Here is a 13,069-nt window from a genome sequence, read left to right on the forward strand (position 1 = left end):
TTTGTATTTTAGGCTTCATCAAATCTCCGCTCCTGCGCACAGCACAGTGCCACAAACAGACGGGGAAAGGGACACGGCAGGACCGAGCAGGCGGAAAACGCAGGAGACCTTCTGCCAACGCTGCCATCGAAAGCCGACTACGTTCCCGATGTCTCGAGACCCCAGCAGGAAACCAGCACGCAAACGCCCGCTGCTCCGCTGAGTACGCAGCTCTTCCAGGGGGAGGATGGCTGCAAAATAGATCCCAACGTACAAAAAGAGGTTTCTGGTAGAGAAACGCCTGCTAGAGAAGCCGTAAGCTCAGGGCTGAACGAGCCGAGAGGCCCAGGGCCTCGCTCAGCGCCGAGGCGGGCTCTCGGGAAAGCGGCAGCGGCCGCAGCAGCGGCGGCCCGCGGCCCGGCAGCGGCGGGGACGCCGTGAGCACCATCTGTCGTCGGGACCTGCTGAGCCGGCTAGCGTGGGAATTCACTGGCGCAAAGAGGCCAGCTGTTCTCCACGTTTAAATTATTCGGACGCGCTCTCTCGATAAATAACGCGCTTACTTTTGAAGACGCTTTTCAGTGCACGCAGACAGACCTCAGGCGACCGCGCGGTTATCTGCCGCTCCGGCCGCGGCATCCGAAGTCGCCCCGCCGGGCGCCCGGGGGTGGCTGGGGAAGCGCCCCTCGCGGCTCCCCACGGGAAAGGCGAGCTCGCCCGGAGAAGCGGCGGCTGGCGACGGAGCTCCCACCAGGGCTGTTTGGGGGGAGTTCTCCGCACACCAGGCCCTCGAGGTTTTTGCCCTCTTCCCCATCCCCCCCCCCGGCCGAACCCCCTGAAACACGCCGGCTCCTCAGCCCGCCTGTCTGTGGGAAACGGGCTGAGAAATCAGTAACTTGGCTCAAAAGCACTGAAACCCGCAGGGCCAGCCCGACCTGGGCAACCGCACGGCCTCTCCGGGAACGGCACGCTCCCGCCGCCTCGGGCCAGCGCGGAGCGCGCCGGCGCTCGTACAGCACAGCCCGTGCAGCCAGCGGCTCCTGCTTTACTTTAATCCTGTTTATAGACGGCTAAATGCAATGTTCTGCTTATTTTTATTCACAGTGAAAACCGGGATCCATCTTTGCATTTGGATGAGGCCCAGGAGAGAAAAACCAGGTCAGGCTCACCCAGGGATTTCTGGCACCGCTTCCCGCGCTGTCGGCCTGCTGCGTGCGGTGTAAACAGGAAAAGGCATTTCAGGAATTAATAATCATCGGTTAGGTGGCCGCTTTCCGTGCTGAAAAGACCCCCAGCCCCGGTCAGAGCACCCACCTCGGAGAAGCACCGCGCGGGCGGATGCCGCGGGCCTCGTCCCAGTCCGGGACGACTTTTTGAAAAGAAAAAAAAAAGTTCAAATTTCAGCTGCAGGCGCCCACTCCCCCGCCGGTTCCTCCGGAGACGGCACGCCGCGGCACGGGAGAGGGGCGAGAGGCAGCGGGGCCCCAGGGAGGCCGCGCGGAGCAGGGCCGGCAGCGGCGCGGGCGGCCGGCCCCGGCGCGCCCCGGGAGCGGGGCCGGCAAAGCCGCTGCTCTGCACGCCGCAGTCGTCTCGTGCTAGCGGGCCGAGAGCGCTGTGCAAGCCGCAGCGCGCTACGCTTACAAGAAAACCGCAGGTCCGGCTAGATCCCCATCCCCTTCTACCGGGGCTCCACGAGGGAGTTTTAAGTCTCAGTATTGCCTGGAAAAAACACTGTCAAGAGGCAGGTGCAGGGTAGCGGAGCAGAAAGAAAAAGCAGCAAATTCTCCAAATGCTGGACTAACAGCTTGACCAAAATAAGGAGGAAAAAGTCGCTATTTTACTGCTCCTCCCTTTCTCATTCTCCTCCTCCACGCTTTATAAATCTACCCTTGCTGACTCCCAGCTGAACCTAGAGGAAACTATTTATGCATTTATTTAAACTTCATTTTATTCCTTCTGGATAGCCAGTTCTTTACGACACCTCAGTAGTTCGGGACACTGTCCCGTTAACTGGATGAATTTCTGCCGCTCCCGAGGACTGCCCCTCGGGTCAGCAGTAACTCACGCTGGTGCAGAAGCGCCCCCACGTCCCTTCCTGCACAGAGTAACTGCTCGCATCCAATTTTAACGTGAGAGGTTTGTCTAGGGTACATCTGGTTAACTCGGACCTGCGCTGGAACGATCAGAGGGGAAAGCCTAGGAAAACCTCCTCTAGGTTAGGTTTAGGTTCAACATCCCGCAGCTTCCAGTTTGGAAGGCAAGATGCCCAGCAAAAAAGGAAAAAAAAAAAAGAATTACTTAGACTTACTTTGTTTTGGCCTAAAGCCAGAATTTGTGATAGGTTGAAAACCGTCCCTGGGCTAAAATTACTCTGAACATTTACCATAGCAGGCACACGCGCCAGTCGCTCACAAGCACAAAGCTGTCTGGCTTGTTTAAAGCGAAATTCTCAGCCCCAGGAGCACTGCCCCTTTCCGCGGGCAATTCCCTTCTTTGGTGGCGGGGCCGGGAGCCGCTGCGCGCTCCTCCGCGCTGCAACGGCTCGCGCTGTTAAGAGAGAGGCAAAAGCGTCTCGCACAATAATTCATTTACCGACACACTGGGGCGGGGGGGGCACCCACACTCAAACGCATTAGTGCAAATCTGCAGACACTTTCTCCAGCCGCTGCTAACAAAGTTTCCCAATTTACACCGAGCTGCAGCTTGTTCAGAGGGGATTGCCAAAGTCAAGCCCTAGACAACCCAGCTTTCAAACACAGACTCTTCTAACATCCTATTTCTGCCTCAGTTCGTTTCAGATTTCCAAACCACTATTTTTTCCCCTTTAAGGATATCTTTCAAGCTCTCACTTTGTGACTGGATTTTACATAAATGGTCCTAAACTAAATGAGGGCCAGGAAAAATTAATGGGAAATCCCAACTTTTAAATCGGCATGCGCAATAGCAAATGGAAAACGCAGGGTCTTAGCTGACAGTCCTCGTGCCCTTAGGGACAGCGATGCAGTAGCAGGACTTCATTTCCAAAGAGACTGCAGCAAGCCAACTAGGACTGCAAACAGCTGGTAAGCATGATTTTTTTTTCCCTTACGTTCTGTTTTCTCTTCTTTTGGGCTGAATCATACAGACTTTTCTGTTCACAGGAAGTTTTCTTTATCAGAGTTATTCTCAGAATAGCTAGCAACTATTTTAAACCAAGAGCAGCAGATCTTGTTTAGGTTTATACTCCTGCTTAGAGATCAAAATACCTAAATCAAAAGCAGTCAGGAACACATGGCATTTACTGTAAATAGCAGAGTGCGACCTTTGGATTCGCTTCTTCCCTAGAAGAATCCCAGGACGATCAGTTTGGGTCCAGATCTCACGGAATTGGCTCCGCTCATAGCCAGAATCTCGTGCTCCACAGGTTGCAGTTGGGAGCCCTGTGGAGCAAGTCACCTCTGCAGCTCCAGCCGAAAGCGTGCTACTAACGACGTAGAAACGATTGCAGAGAGGAGAGAGATCACTGTGATCCAAGCCCCTGGTTAGTTCCCTTTGCCAGGGAGCACCGGAGTAGGAAAACAGCTTGATTTTTTTGCTGCGCTTTGTGGAAAGCGCTCTCTCATATATATGCATGTTATGTACAGTGTTATACGAAATTTTAATTCTGAATCACAAGCTGAGTCACCATGTAGCACTTCATTAACAGTTTTGCTCTTACGGATGATACTGCTGCTGATAAATAAACAAATTCTATGTAATGCACGGGAGCTTTTATGCCCTTGGTAGCTTCTATATCGACTGAAGCGCACGGGAAGTACTTAGTTTATCTATCCCTTGTCCAAAAAGATACAACCGACATTCAGACATAACCACATCTGCAGATCATTTCACATTACGTTAATGTGCATCAGACTGAAGCACAGAAAGAAATAGCAAAGGCTTTGTAATGGGTTATTATGGCTATAGTTACGTTCTAGCCCTAGCAAACACAGCCTAAAACTTCTCTTAGGTGAGACACGCTTACACCAGAGAATTCGGTTTCTCAAGTAAGCACACCGCTTACGATTAGAGTCAAGTACAGCAGTTTCTCCTGGAAATCATGCTGCATTTGCGTATCACTGGTCTTCGTATTAGAAGGGAGAGAAACAGATAGCGTAACCTGACCAGAGCGAGAAACCGCGGAGGGACGGCGCGGGCCGGGCGCCGTCGCGGAGGGGGCGGCAGCCGCCGCCGGCGCGGAGACGCCCGCCCGCGGCCGGGCAGAAGGCTCCGCGGCAGCCCTCGCCCCGGAGGAACGAAGGGCTTTCGTCGATTGCCAAAGCCCCAAGACACGGCAACGCTGACGCGCCGCGGGCTGCAGCGGCCAGCCCGGCCTGCCAACGCCCAGGCATCGCGCCCCTCGGCCCCGAAACCGCCTGCAAGCGGGGGCGACGGCCCCGGCGCCGCAGCGCCGGGGGGGCTACCCGAGAGGCAGAGCCCAGCTGGACCGGCTTGGCGTTAGGACTTCCCCGTTTCCATCGGTTTGTTACTGCCTGCCGGAGCCTTAGCATGCAGAGCACCCCCCCACACCCTGCACAAACCGAAATGGTGTCAGCCTCTGTTACTTAACTTCCTTGGAAGCCTGCATGCCAGAGCGAATAACACATTATTTAAAATACGACATTTAAACAGCTTTCATAAGGAAAAATCAACCCATCGAAGGAGTTATTCTGAAATGCTACTTCTCTTGGAAATTACAAAGCTAAGGGACTCTCGTGGCCACGCTTTTACTCGCCCCTTCATGGCCCGTTATACCACTCAGCCCCCGCAGCAGGGCACCCTTCTGCTCCCGGGTACAGTCTCCGCCCAGGGAGCGGCATCACGCAGCAGTAGTCATTTCTAAGTACCTGCTTCCTAAAAGCCTCATCCAAACCCCACAGAAGGTCCCGCTAACCTCTGCGAGCCTTAAAGCAAAGCCTCAAGCTGGCCATCGCATATTGCCAAGCAGCTTGTTTCCAGAAGCTGCCTCGATTGCTTTGGGTAGCAAAGCAACGGGTTCGAAGGGAGAGCGAGACTCTACAGGTCCAGGGCGCTTTGCAAATTGTGTCGTTTTAGTCCCCAAACGTAACTCCAGTGGAAAAAAAGGTATTAAAATTTTTACCACTCAGAAGTGATTTGAAACCGAGCGTACTTTCTGCTAACGCTAAACAGAGCGAGGTTAGCAAACTCTGAACGTAGCAGGAAAGCACCCGCTCAGCACAGAGGCGGCGGGACGCGACCCGCGTGCCGCAGGCCCGGACCTCCGACCGGCCGGCGCGGAGGAGCTCTGCGAGCGCCGGGGGAGCAGGCACCTCGGGCCCGCTCCTCCCCACGCCGGCCTTCCTCCAGGGCCGAGGTCAGCCGCTGCTCCCGCGGCCCCATCCCGACCTCGCGCGCTGGAGCGCGCAGCAGAGGAGCGCTGAACGCGGAGGGCTCGTGCCGGCACACAGAATAGCTCTCCGTCGGGCATGTCGATTCAGACCTCAGCCTCTCTGTTTATTATTACGTGTCTCTTCGTTATTCCATTGCCTCTCTTCTCTCTCTCTTTTAAAAAAACCTTCAAAGGTAAGGAAGCCGTTGTGCCTTTCGGGACCCACGATGCGGGGTGCAGCCCACATCCTCCTGTGCTCGCTGCTGCTGGTGGCCCTCCGCAGCAGAGAGACAGCCGCGCAGGAGGGCCAGCCCGACCCCAAAGCACCGTGCGCCAACTGGATGGGGGGAGCACCCGGCTACCCCGGCCACAACGGGCTCCCCGGCCGGGACGGGAAGGACGGCAAAGACGGACAAAAGGGAGAGAAAGGCGAGCAAGGTTGGTGAGGAGCTTTGGCAATGTCACCACTGGAGCCCACGGCAGTCTCGAGCCTCGTGCCCCCCACGAGCCGGGAGCCCCGAGCAGGTGGTCACAGCGTGTCCCCCTCCCCAAAACCTAACCACGGGAAAACACAGGAGGAGAGGCTCGAGACGTGAAGCACCTCACGCACTGGGCTCAGCCCTGTCCTCCTTTTTCAGGGCAGTGCCCATCTACCCCAAACTTGAAACCCAGCCTCCAAAAGCCTCTCCTGAGCTTCAGGGTAGAAAGACACCTTAATAGGAACCAGATGAAATATTTATGGGGGTCAACATAAAGACTACCACTGATTTCCCTGAGTGCCCAGTAAACTCCATATCTCTCAGCTGTCTTCAGATAAACAACATATTTCTTATTAAACAAGGGAGAGCACAAGACAGCAAAGAAAGAGGCCAAAGAACAAACACACGCTGTGGCTGGGAGTAACCAAGCACTCTCTTCTCAAGAACGGCATAGGGGGAAGAAATGCCTTCTTTGCTGCACAGTCTGTGCTTCGGCTGCTCTCAGCAAGTCAAAGGGTTTAGTTGGTTGGTTTGGTTGTTTTTAATTAACAAGGTTTTCCAGATGCTTGCTCTCAGCAGCTGTGCACACACAAAACACGGTAGTGTCTGCAGAAGTGCTTGCCACACCATCCCAGAGAGGATCCACGGTGTAGAGCAGGTTTTAAACGTGCTGTCTCTGGTCCTGGGGATATTGAACTTATCTGGCCTCTCCTAAACAGTCCTACAAAATTCCTGCCTGCAGGTAACTCTGCCATTTGCCCCCTCTTCCTGCCAAGCATCAGGCACACACTCCTGACATCTCAGCAGATGCAACGTCCCTATGCCTCCTCACGCAACTGTGCCCTCCCGTAGGGGACGCAGCCCTCATTTCACAATGTTGAGCTGTTCCTTCAGTATTTTGGGGCAGTGCGTAGCAGCTGCCAGCACAGTGCAAACAACCTCATCAACTACCACTCTGTCCCCCAGGTGAGCAAGGCCCCAAAGGTGACAAGGGCGAAATAGGAAGCCATGGAATCGAAGGCCCAAGAGGATTTCCAGGAAACCCAGGGATGAAAGGGGAGAAGGGAGAAGGTGCCTACGTTTACCGCTCCGCCTTCAGCGTAGGGCTCGCGGGGAGAGCTCCTCACCCCAACGTCCCCATCCGATTCAGCAAGATCTTCTACAACGAGCAGAGCCACTACGACGCGAGCACAGGCAAGTTCCACTGCAGCATCCCCGGCATGTATTATTTCGCCTACCACCTCACAGTGTACCTGTCGGATGTCAAGGTCAGCCTGTACAAGAAGGACAAGGCGGTGCTCTTCACCTACGACCAGTTCCAGAAGAACAACGTTGACCAAGCCAGCGGCTCTGTGCTGCTCCATCTCAGTGCTGGGGAAGAAGTCTGGCTTCAAGTGTACGGGGAAGGGGAAAACAACGGTGTCTACGCTGACAACATCAACGATTCCACTTTCATGGGATTCCTGCTTTACCCAGATTTGGATGTCCATTAAAGCCAGGAGGTTCTACTTGGTAGAGGACACAGTGGCTTAACCCCAGAACTGAGTTCTGGGGCACTATACTTATAGAATATTTCTTGGAAAACTCTTTTGCATGTACTACAATTGCCAAGGGTGGAATTCTATCTCCCGAGAAAGCAGTAATTTTATACAAATGACTTCAGTGGGACCAAGAGTTCACTCACACCCTGCTCTTGTTCTCCTTGCAAAAACCTGGGCCCAAGTTAAACACCTTTCACCTTTCCTTCATGAAACAGTAACTCCTGAGATAAATTGGCTTAAAAAATGTAAAACAACTGTCACTTTTAAATATAAAATTTAAAACAGCCACTTAAAAATTCATTCAAAAAAATCACATAATTCAGCCAACATTTTACAATTTGAGTAGAACAGGAAGAAAGCTACTCCTGAAAACTGTATCTGTTCTTGTTCTCAAGTGGCAACAGATGGCTTGTTTTCGCTACTGAAACCCCCATCTTATTAGGGTCTTCGACTTCCACCCATGGTTTGTTGTTACCCTTCTTCAGCTCAGATCCCTCCATGTATTCAGATTTTTACCTCTCACTGATTTTAATGCTTTGTTTTTCCTTTTATGTTTATCCCCCAACATTATCTCTAATTCATACAGCATACTCAGGGCAGGGATCTTCTCTTTCAGTTTGTCTGAAAAGCCTTCCGAACACCCATGAGGCTACATAACAAACGTGACCCTGTGACTACATGGCTTTGGGCATCCTGAAGGGGTTACAGATGTGTTGGTCTCAGAGATGACAACAGCTGGAAACGAGAGCAGTTCCCCTACAAACATCATGCCCGAACCAGAAACAGAAGGCCCCTCGAGGTTCGCAGGCAGATAAGACATCAGCGTGGAGGTGTCCCTTCCGAAAGCACTATCCTGGCTCTGGAAGCAATGTCATCTCATTCAGCCTAGAGGCTGTAGGCATGGAGCAAGATAGAAGAGATCTTGTTCCATCTCCTACCTGAATAGCTCCCAAGTGCAGTCAAAAGTTGAGGACAAACTGTCCTCACTAAGCATGTCGTTAGTAAAGGTTAGCACGTCAGTTGGGCACAACTTCAGTTGGTGCAGCCTCACACACTGAAACAGCTGCCAGGATCAACAGCTGGGATCTGCCCCGGCTCTCTGCAAGGTTAGCTCAACACTGTGTACTAAGGCTGGGACTAGTGACAGTACTGCCACAAACTCCTTTCCCAAGGAGGTTTGTCAACTTTAAGCTAAAAGATGACTTGATACCTTCTCAGATATGTACAAAGAAGAGTCCTGTTAAGCTTCAGAACAAGCTAACGCACATCTGACAATGTATTATTACAAGCACAGAACAGCACGAAGAGCTTCAGATGGAAGTATTTCCAACAGCAGCACGTTCTACACTCCAGTGAATTACCACATTACAAATAGTAACAATAAAAAAAAAAAACACTCAGTAACAATGTCGTATTTTATACGCGTCGTTGGGAAGGGTTTAAAGAAAAGGACAATTTTCTAGCTTCACCAGGCAGCTCGGGGGGGGGGGGGGATTCTAGTAGGGAAACCAGAAAAATCATCTGTTCACTGAAAAAATAACAGAAGAACTAAAACTTTCCCAAATGCATTGGGCTCCCATGGACTCCAGACTCAGCAACAGAGAAATGTGCAGCCACAAAGTTCGGTCCATTGCAGCCAAACTCACAAAACAAAGTATTTAAGAGAAAGCTTTACTGACAGCACTGGCCAGAAGGTTTCCATGCACTCAGTTTTAAGATACATATCCTCCTTCCTGATGAGAAATTTTCTCCTTTCTCACGAGAAATTTTCTCTAGGCGGAATTTGGAAACTTTCGGCATTTGTACAGATTTGGAAACATGGCAGAAGCAGAAGGAAGCTCTGCAGAGTCCTGGAGGCACATGTGGGATATCAGCCCTGCATCCCAAAGCTAGGAAGCGTGACATGTCCCAGAAGCACAGAGACATGTCCGGAAGCCTCAGAGAAACAGGACAGCCCGAGAAAAGCAGCTTATTTGATTTATGTGAACTAATACAAAGATTTTGTGGAAATAACTGTAGCATCTAAACACACTTTGACTACCTTCGGAATGTGCTCCACAACATCTCCATCACAGATTTATCCTTTCCTTCAGGTGATTGAATCCTCATTAAGCAAGTCAAGACAGTTTGTGTGTTTCAGCAAAAGTACTGAACTTAAGGTGGGTTTCTCTTTTTTTTAAAAAATGCTTTGAATTTTGATATTTCTATCATCAGCCAGCCACATACTGACTAGAACATTTTGAGGAATGCAGTTCGCCTGTCTCTGGCCAGATGCAGCAATAAACAAGGTTATCCAGCAATACATTTGCAAGCATTAGCTTTGCAAATGGATCTCAAAATTCACTCCCATCCTCAGATTACATAAAGACTAAATCTGGAGTCTTTATCCAGATAAAGGTTTTCATGCCTATTTTACTGCTCCAGATTTACAAAATATATCTGCACAATGTGCATGAATAACTCAGCTGCTTGCACAGAGTAATAAATTCTAATTTAAGACTAAACCTCTCCTAGCAGAGACTCATGACAGCAGCTGCCCATGCCCCGGGAGAGCCCCAGCACTGCAGTGGGAGCCGGCAGACTAAAGCACAGTGCCCACCCAGATGACAAGGCAGTGGCACCCTGAGGTAGTAGGCACACAGATAGTTCCCTCTGGCTTTCCTCAGAAACTGCTCATCTTCCTAGCTTTCACTGAGGCTTTACCGTCTCACCACCTTATGCTGTACTGCCTCCTACTTGAATAAGATGAACTCTGGTTTCCAGACTGTTTACTCAAAACTGTCTAGTCTGAATTCATCATGACTGGTCAGCCAAAGATGACCTGTAGCCCAGGAGACATTGAATATCAAAATGCCCATACTAGATTTAGCAAGGACTAAACAAACGCTTAAGCTGATCGTGTTGAATTCAGACAACTGTGAAAACCTCAGCCTCTATTGTGTGAAACAACAGTGGTAGTGGTGGGGGAACTATTCCACAAACAAAAGGTGATTTAACAAGGCAGCAATTGCTGGATCAAGTGTCGTAAGAGGCTTAAATCTAAAGGAGCAAGTTAGAGCTTTTGCAGTGGTTTTTTGAATGTATTTAGATAGATTTTCTGAAATGACCAAAGAATGGCCAAAGCACTAAAAGACATTCAGGATAAACACCAGGAAAACACTAGTTTAAAGACTGGTTCCTAAAGAAGCAGCCAAAATGAATTTTTGCTTTCCTGGCCACCACACAGCAGGAGCATATATGCTTACAGCTTTATCCCATGCACTAGGATTTGAGACTTAAATATAGCCTTTCACACTGCCACATACATCTGATGTTGCATATTTGTACGTTTAAAGCTAGAGGAGAAACCAGGATCCATGCTGTCCAACAGCTCCATCATCTGTGTGATGTCTATCAATACAACTTCCACCCACACCAACACCCTCTCCCACCTGAAGTTATCATGGCCATAGTGTCACGAGTGCAGCAGGAACTCAGGACTGGGTCTATACCATCCCTCAGAGCAGTCCCTCCAAATCCCAGAGCGTTGCTTGCCCTCTGCATCATCCCACTCCAGCAGCCAGAATTTGCCCCACCTGGGATGTTTGCAGATGTCATTGGATCTTGCATGATGATCCACCACGTGGAAGAGGTCTGGGGTCACCACTGTCCCCCAGTCAGCCTCCTTGCCACCGTGACAGCAGGACAGCCAGGGGCTGCACAACGGACTGCAGCACTGGCCTCAGGGCTACTAAGCCCTGCAGGAGGGCCCCAGCCTGTGCATCCTTGTTTCAAAGTCTGGCTCTGGTTTAGACTCCAGGTTTAGCACCATCCTGGTTCCAGTGTCCCAGCTGTGGATGTGCTCGGAGCCTGTGTATCCAGAAATAGTCATAAAGATGTCACAAGTGATGGCAATATGTTTATAAGACACACACTCTATTGTGTGTGTGTGTATATATATATATATATATATATATATACACACACACACACACACCACACACACAAAATCATGGATACAATAAAGCCCCACAATAACATTGAATATTCATACATATAACATTTTATCTATTTCATTAAGTGTTTAGCCTCTTTATGGCCCTGTGGTTGTTTTTTTCCAAACTGTTCTATAAACTGCAGCCTCCCATGCAGGATTGTCTCCTTGCAGGCTGCCTGGGGACATCAGAACGAAGGTCCCCATGATCTGCATCGCTCTGCTCACAGAGAGCAACCAAGCATGAATTCATTACCTGAGAGGCTAGGGAACTTTGAGTCCAGAGCAGGGAACCACAGGGCTGACAAACTTGCCATCAGGAGAGGTGACCATCAGAGCCAATCTTCAGTCGTTTCCAGATGGGGAGGGTGAAGCAGCAAGGCAGCCATACCCAAAGCACATCAGCCTGCTCAGCGGTACTGCTGCTGCACAGGGCCACCAGCAGACCTGGGCTGTGGGGCTGACCAAGGGACACTGGCCAGCTGTGGCAGGAGCCCAGGCTGGTACCCCTTGGCCCAGGCTTGAGCTTGGCCACAAAGCATCTGCAGAGACCTTCATCCCCATTGAAGCGTGAGGCGAGTTGCCAGGACGAGGGCAGCACCAGCGAGAGCGAGGGCCGGGTGCTGCTCACGCTGGCTGCCGTACACCCCGTGCCAGCTCACAGGCTGGGCTCACCAGCAGCCAGCGTGGCTAGCATTGCGCCAGGTCTCACCCTTTCTCCTCTTGCTTCTGACTTGCACCACTTTCTCCTCTTAACTGGGCTTCCTCCATACATGAGGCCAGGTCACTGTTGCTTTCCCAAAAGCAAATACCAAACAAAAGGCACACAGTTCCCCTGCCTTAGCAATACCCCAGCTCCTTGCAAGCTGTGCTTACACTGCTCTGCAGCGCCCCTGCAGTCACGAGCAGCCCTATACTCCCAGGCTGTCCACACTGTTGATTCCTGCCAAAGACACCTTAATTCCCCTCATACTTCTCCCAATTTCTCATACAGCATATTGTTTCCAATTTGCAGCAGGGCTCTCCTGTAGTTAACGCTTAACCAGCAAACTCTCCCAAGTGCAGCATGGCACTCCAAACATAACAGTGCTTACGCGCAAAGAGTGCGTAAAATACACACAATTACAAGCACAAACACTGTTGCCTCTGTAAGCAGTAAGCATGCATAAAAAAAAAAAAAAAAAAAAGAGGGCAGTGCTAAAGACAGAGCTGGGTTAATGCACAGTCTGCCTTCTTAAAGTATTTACCTATTCAGTAATCCAGGGCACAGCAGTAACAGGGCAGCAGGACAGCAAAGCAACTCTGTTACAAGCCTTCTCTCAGATTCCTTCTTGAAGCACAGATCCATCTTTACAGGACATTTTCCAAAGCATTTGACAGAATTAAACCTCAAGGTTTAAGTTGCAGGCTAAAATCCTGAACGAGTATGGACCTTCCAGTTCCATTTAAAGAGAGAATAGTAGAGTTGCTATGTTAACTGTATGTTTTATCAAGAAAGAAAACACTAAATACAGTCAAGATGAAACACTTCAGATCTAAGGTGTAAGCGAAAGACATAAAAAGTACTGGTGTTTTTTATATTGACTTTTCCACATTGTTAAAGCTGTAAATACACAGATATGATTTCACCAGAATACTTGCCCTTTGGCATGTTAGCAGAGATGTGTGTTCCACCCACACCCCCAGAAACAACTGCTTGCTCTCTGCTGCGTGACAGGGATGTGCCATG

At 50.6% G+C, this 13,069-nt stretch overlaps 1 protein-coding gene across 1 annotated transcript; it reads left to right on the plus strand.

Moving 5' to 3' along the window:
* The first annotated feature begins 2,888 nt into the window (after positions 1 to 2,888).
* On the plus strand, positions 2,889 to 8,774 carry ADIPOQ (adiponectin, C1Q and collagen domain containing). The gene is made up of 3 exons (XM_062583131.1): positions 2,889 to 3,041; positions 5,542 to 5,785; positions 6,793 to 8,774. The coding sequence occupies exons 2-3, from the start codon at positions 5,575 to 5,577 to the stop codon at positions 7,317 to 7,319; spliced, it is 738 nt and encodes a 245-aa protein (XP_062439115.1). The 5' UTR covers positions 2,889 to 3,041; positions 5,542 to 5,574; the 3' UTR covers positions 7,320 to 8,774.
* The last annotated feature ends 4,295 nt before the right edge of the window (positions 8,775 to 13,069 follow it).

The sequence above is a fragment of the Rhea pennata genome, chromosome 9, assembly GCF_028389875.1.
Source record: "Rhea pennata isolate bPtePen1 chromosome 9, bPtePen1.pri, whole genome shotgun sequence".
Taxonomy (NCBI): domain Eukaryota; kingdom Metazoa; phylum Chordata; class Aves; order Rheiformes; family Rheidae; genus Rhea; species Rhea pennata.

Bases quoted from the DNA above. Each gene is read 5' to 3' on its own strand.
- ADIPOQ (XM_062583131.1), top strand. From the start codon at position 5,575: ATGCGGGGTGCAGCCCACATCCTCCTGTGCTCGCTGCTGCTGGTGGCC. The intron at 5,786-6,792 runs GTTGGTGAGGAG...TCTGTCCCCCAG, and splicing joins GGGAGAGAAAGGCGAGCAAG to GTGAGCAAGGCCCCAAAGGT.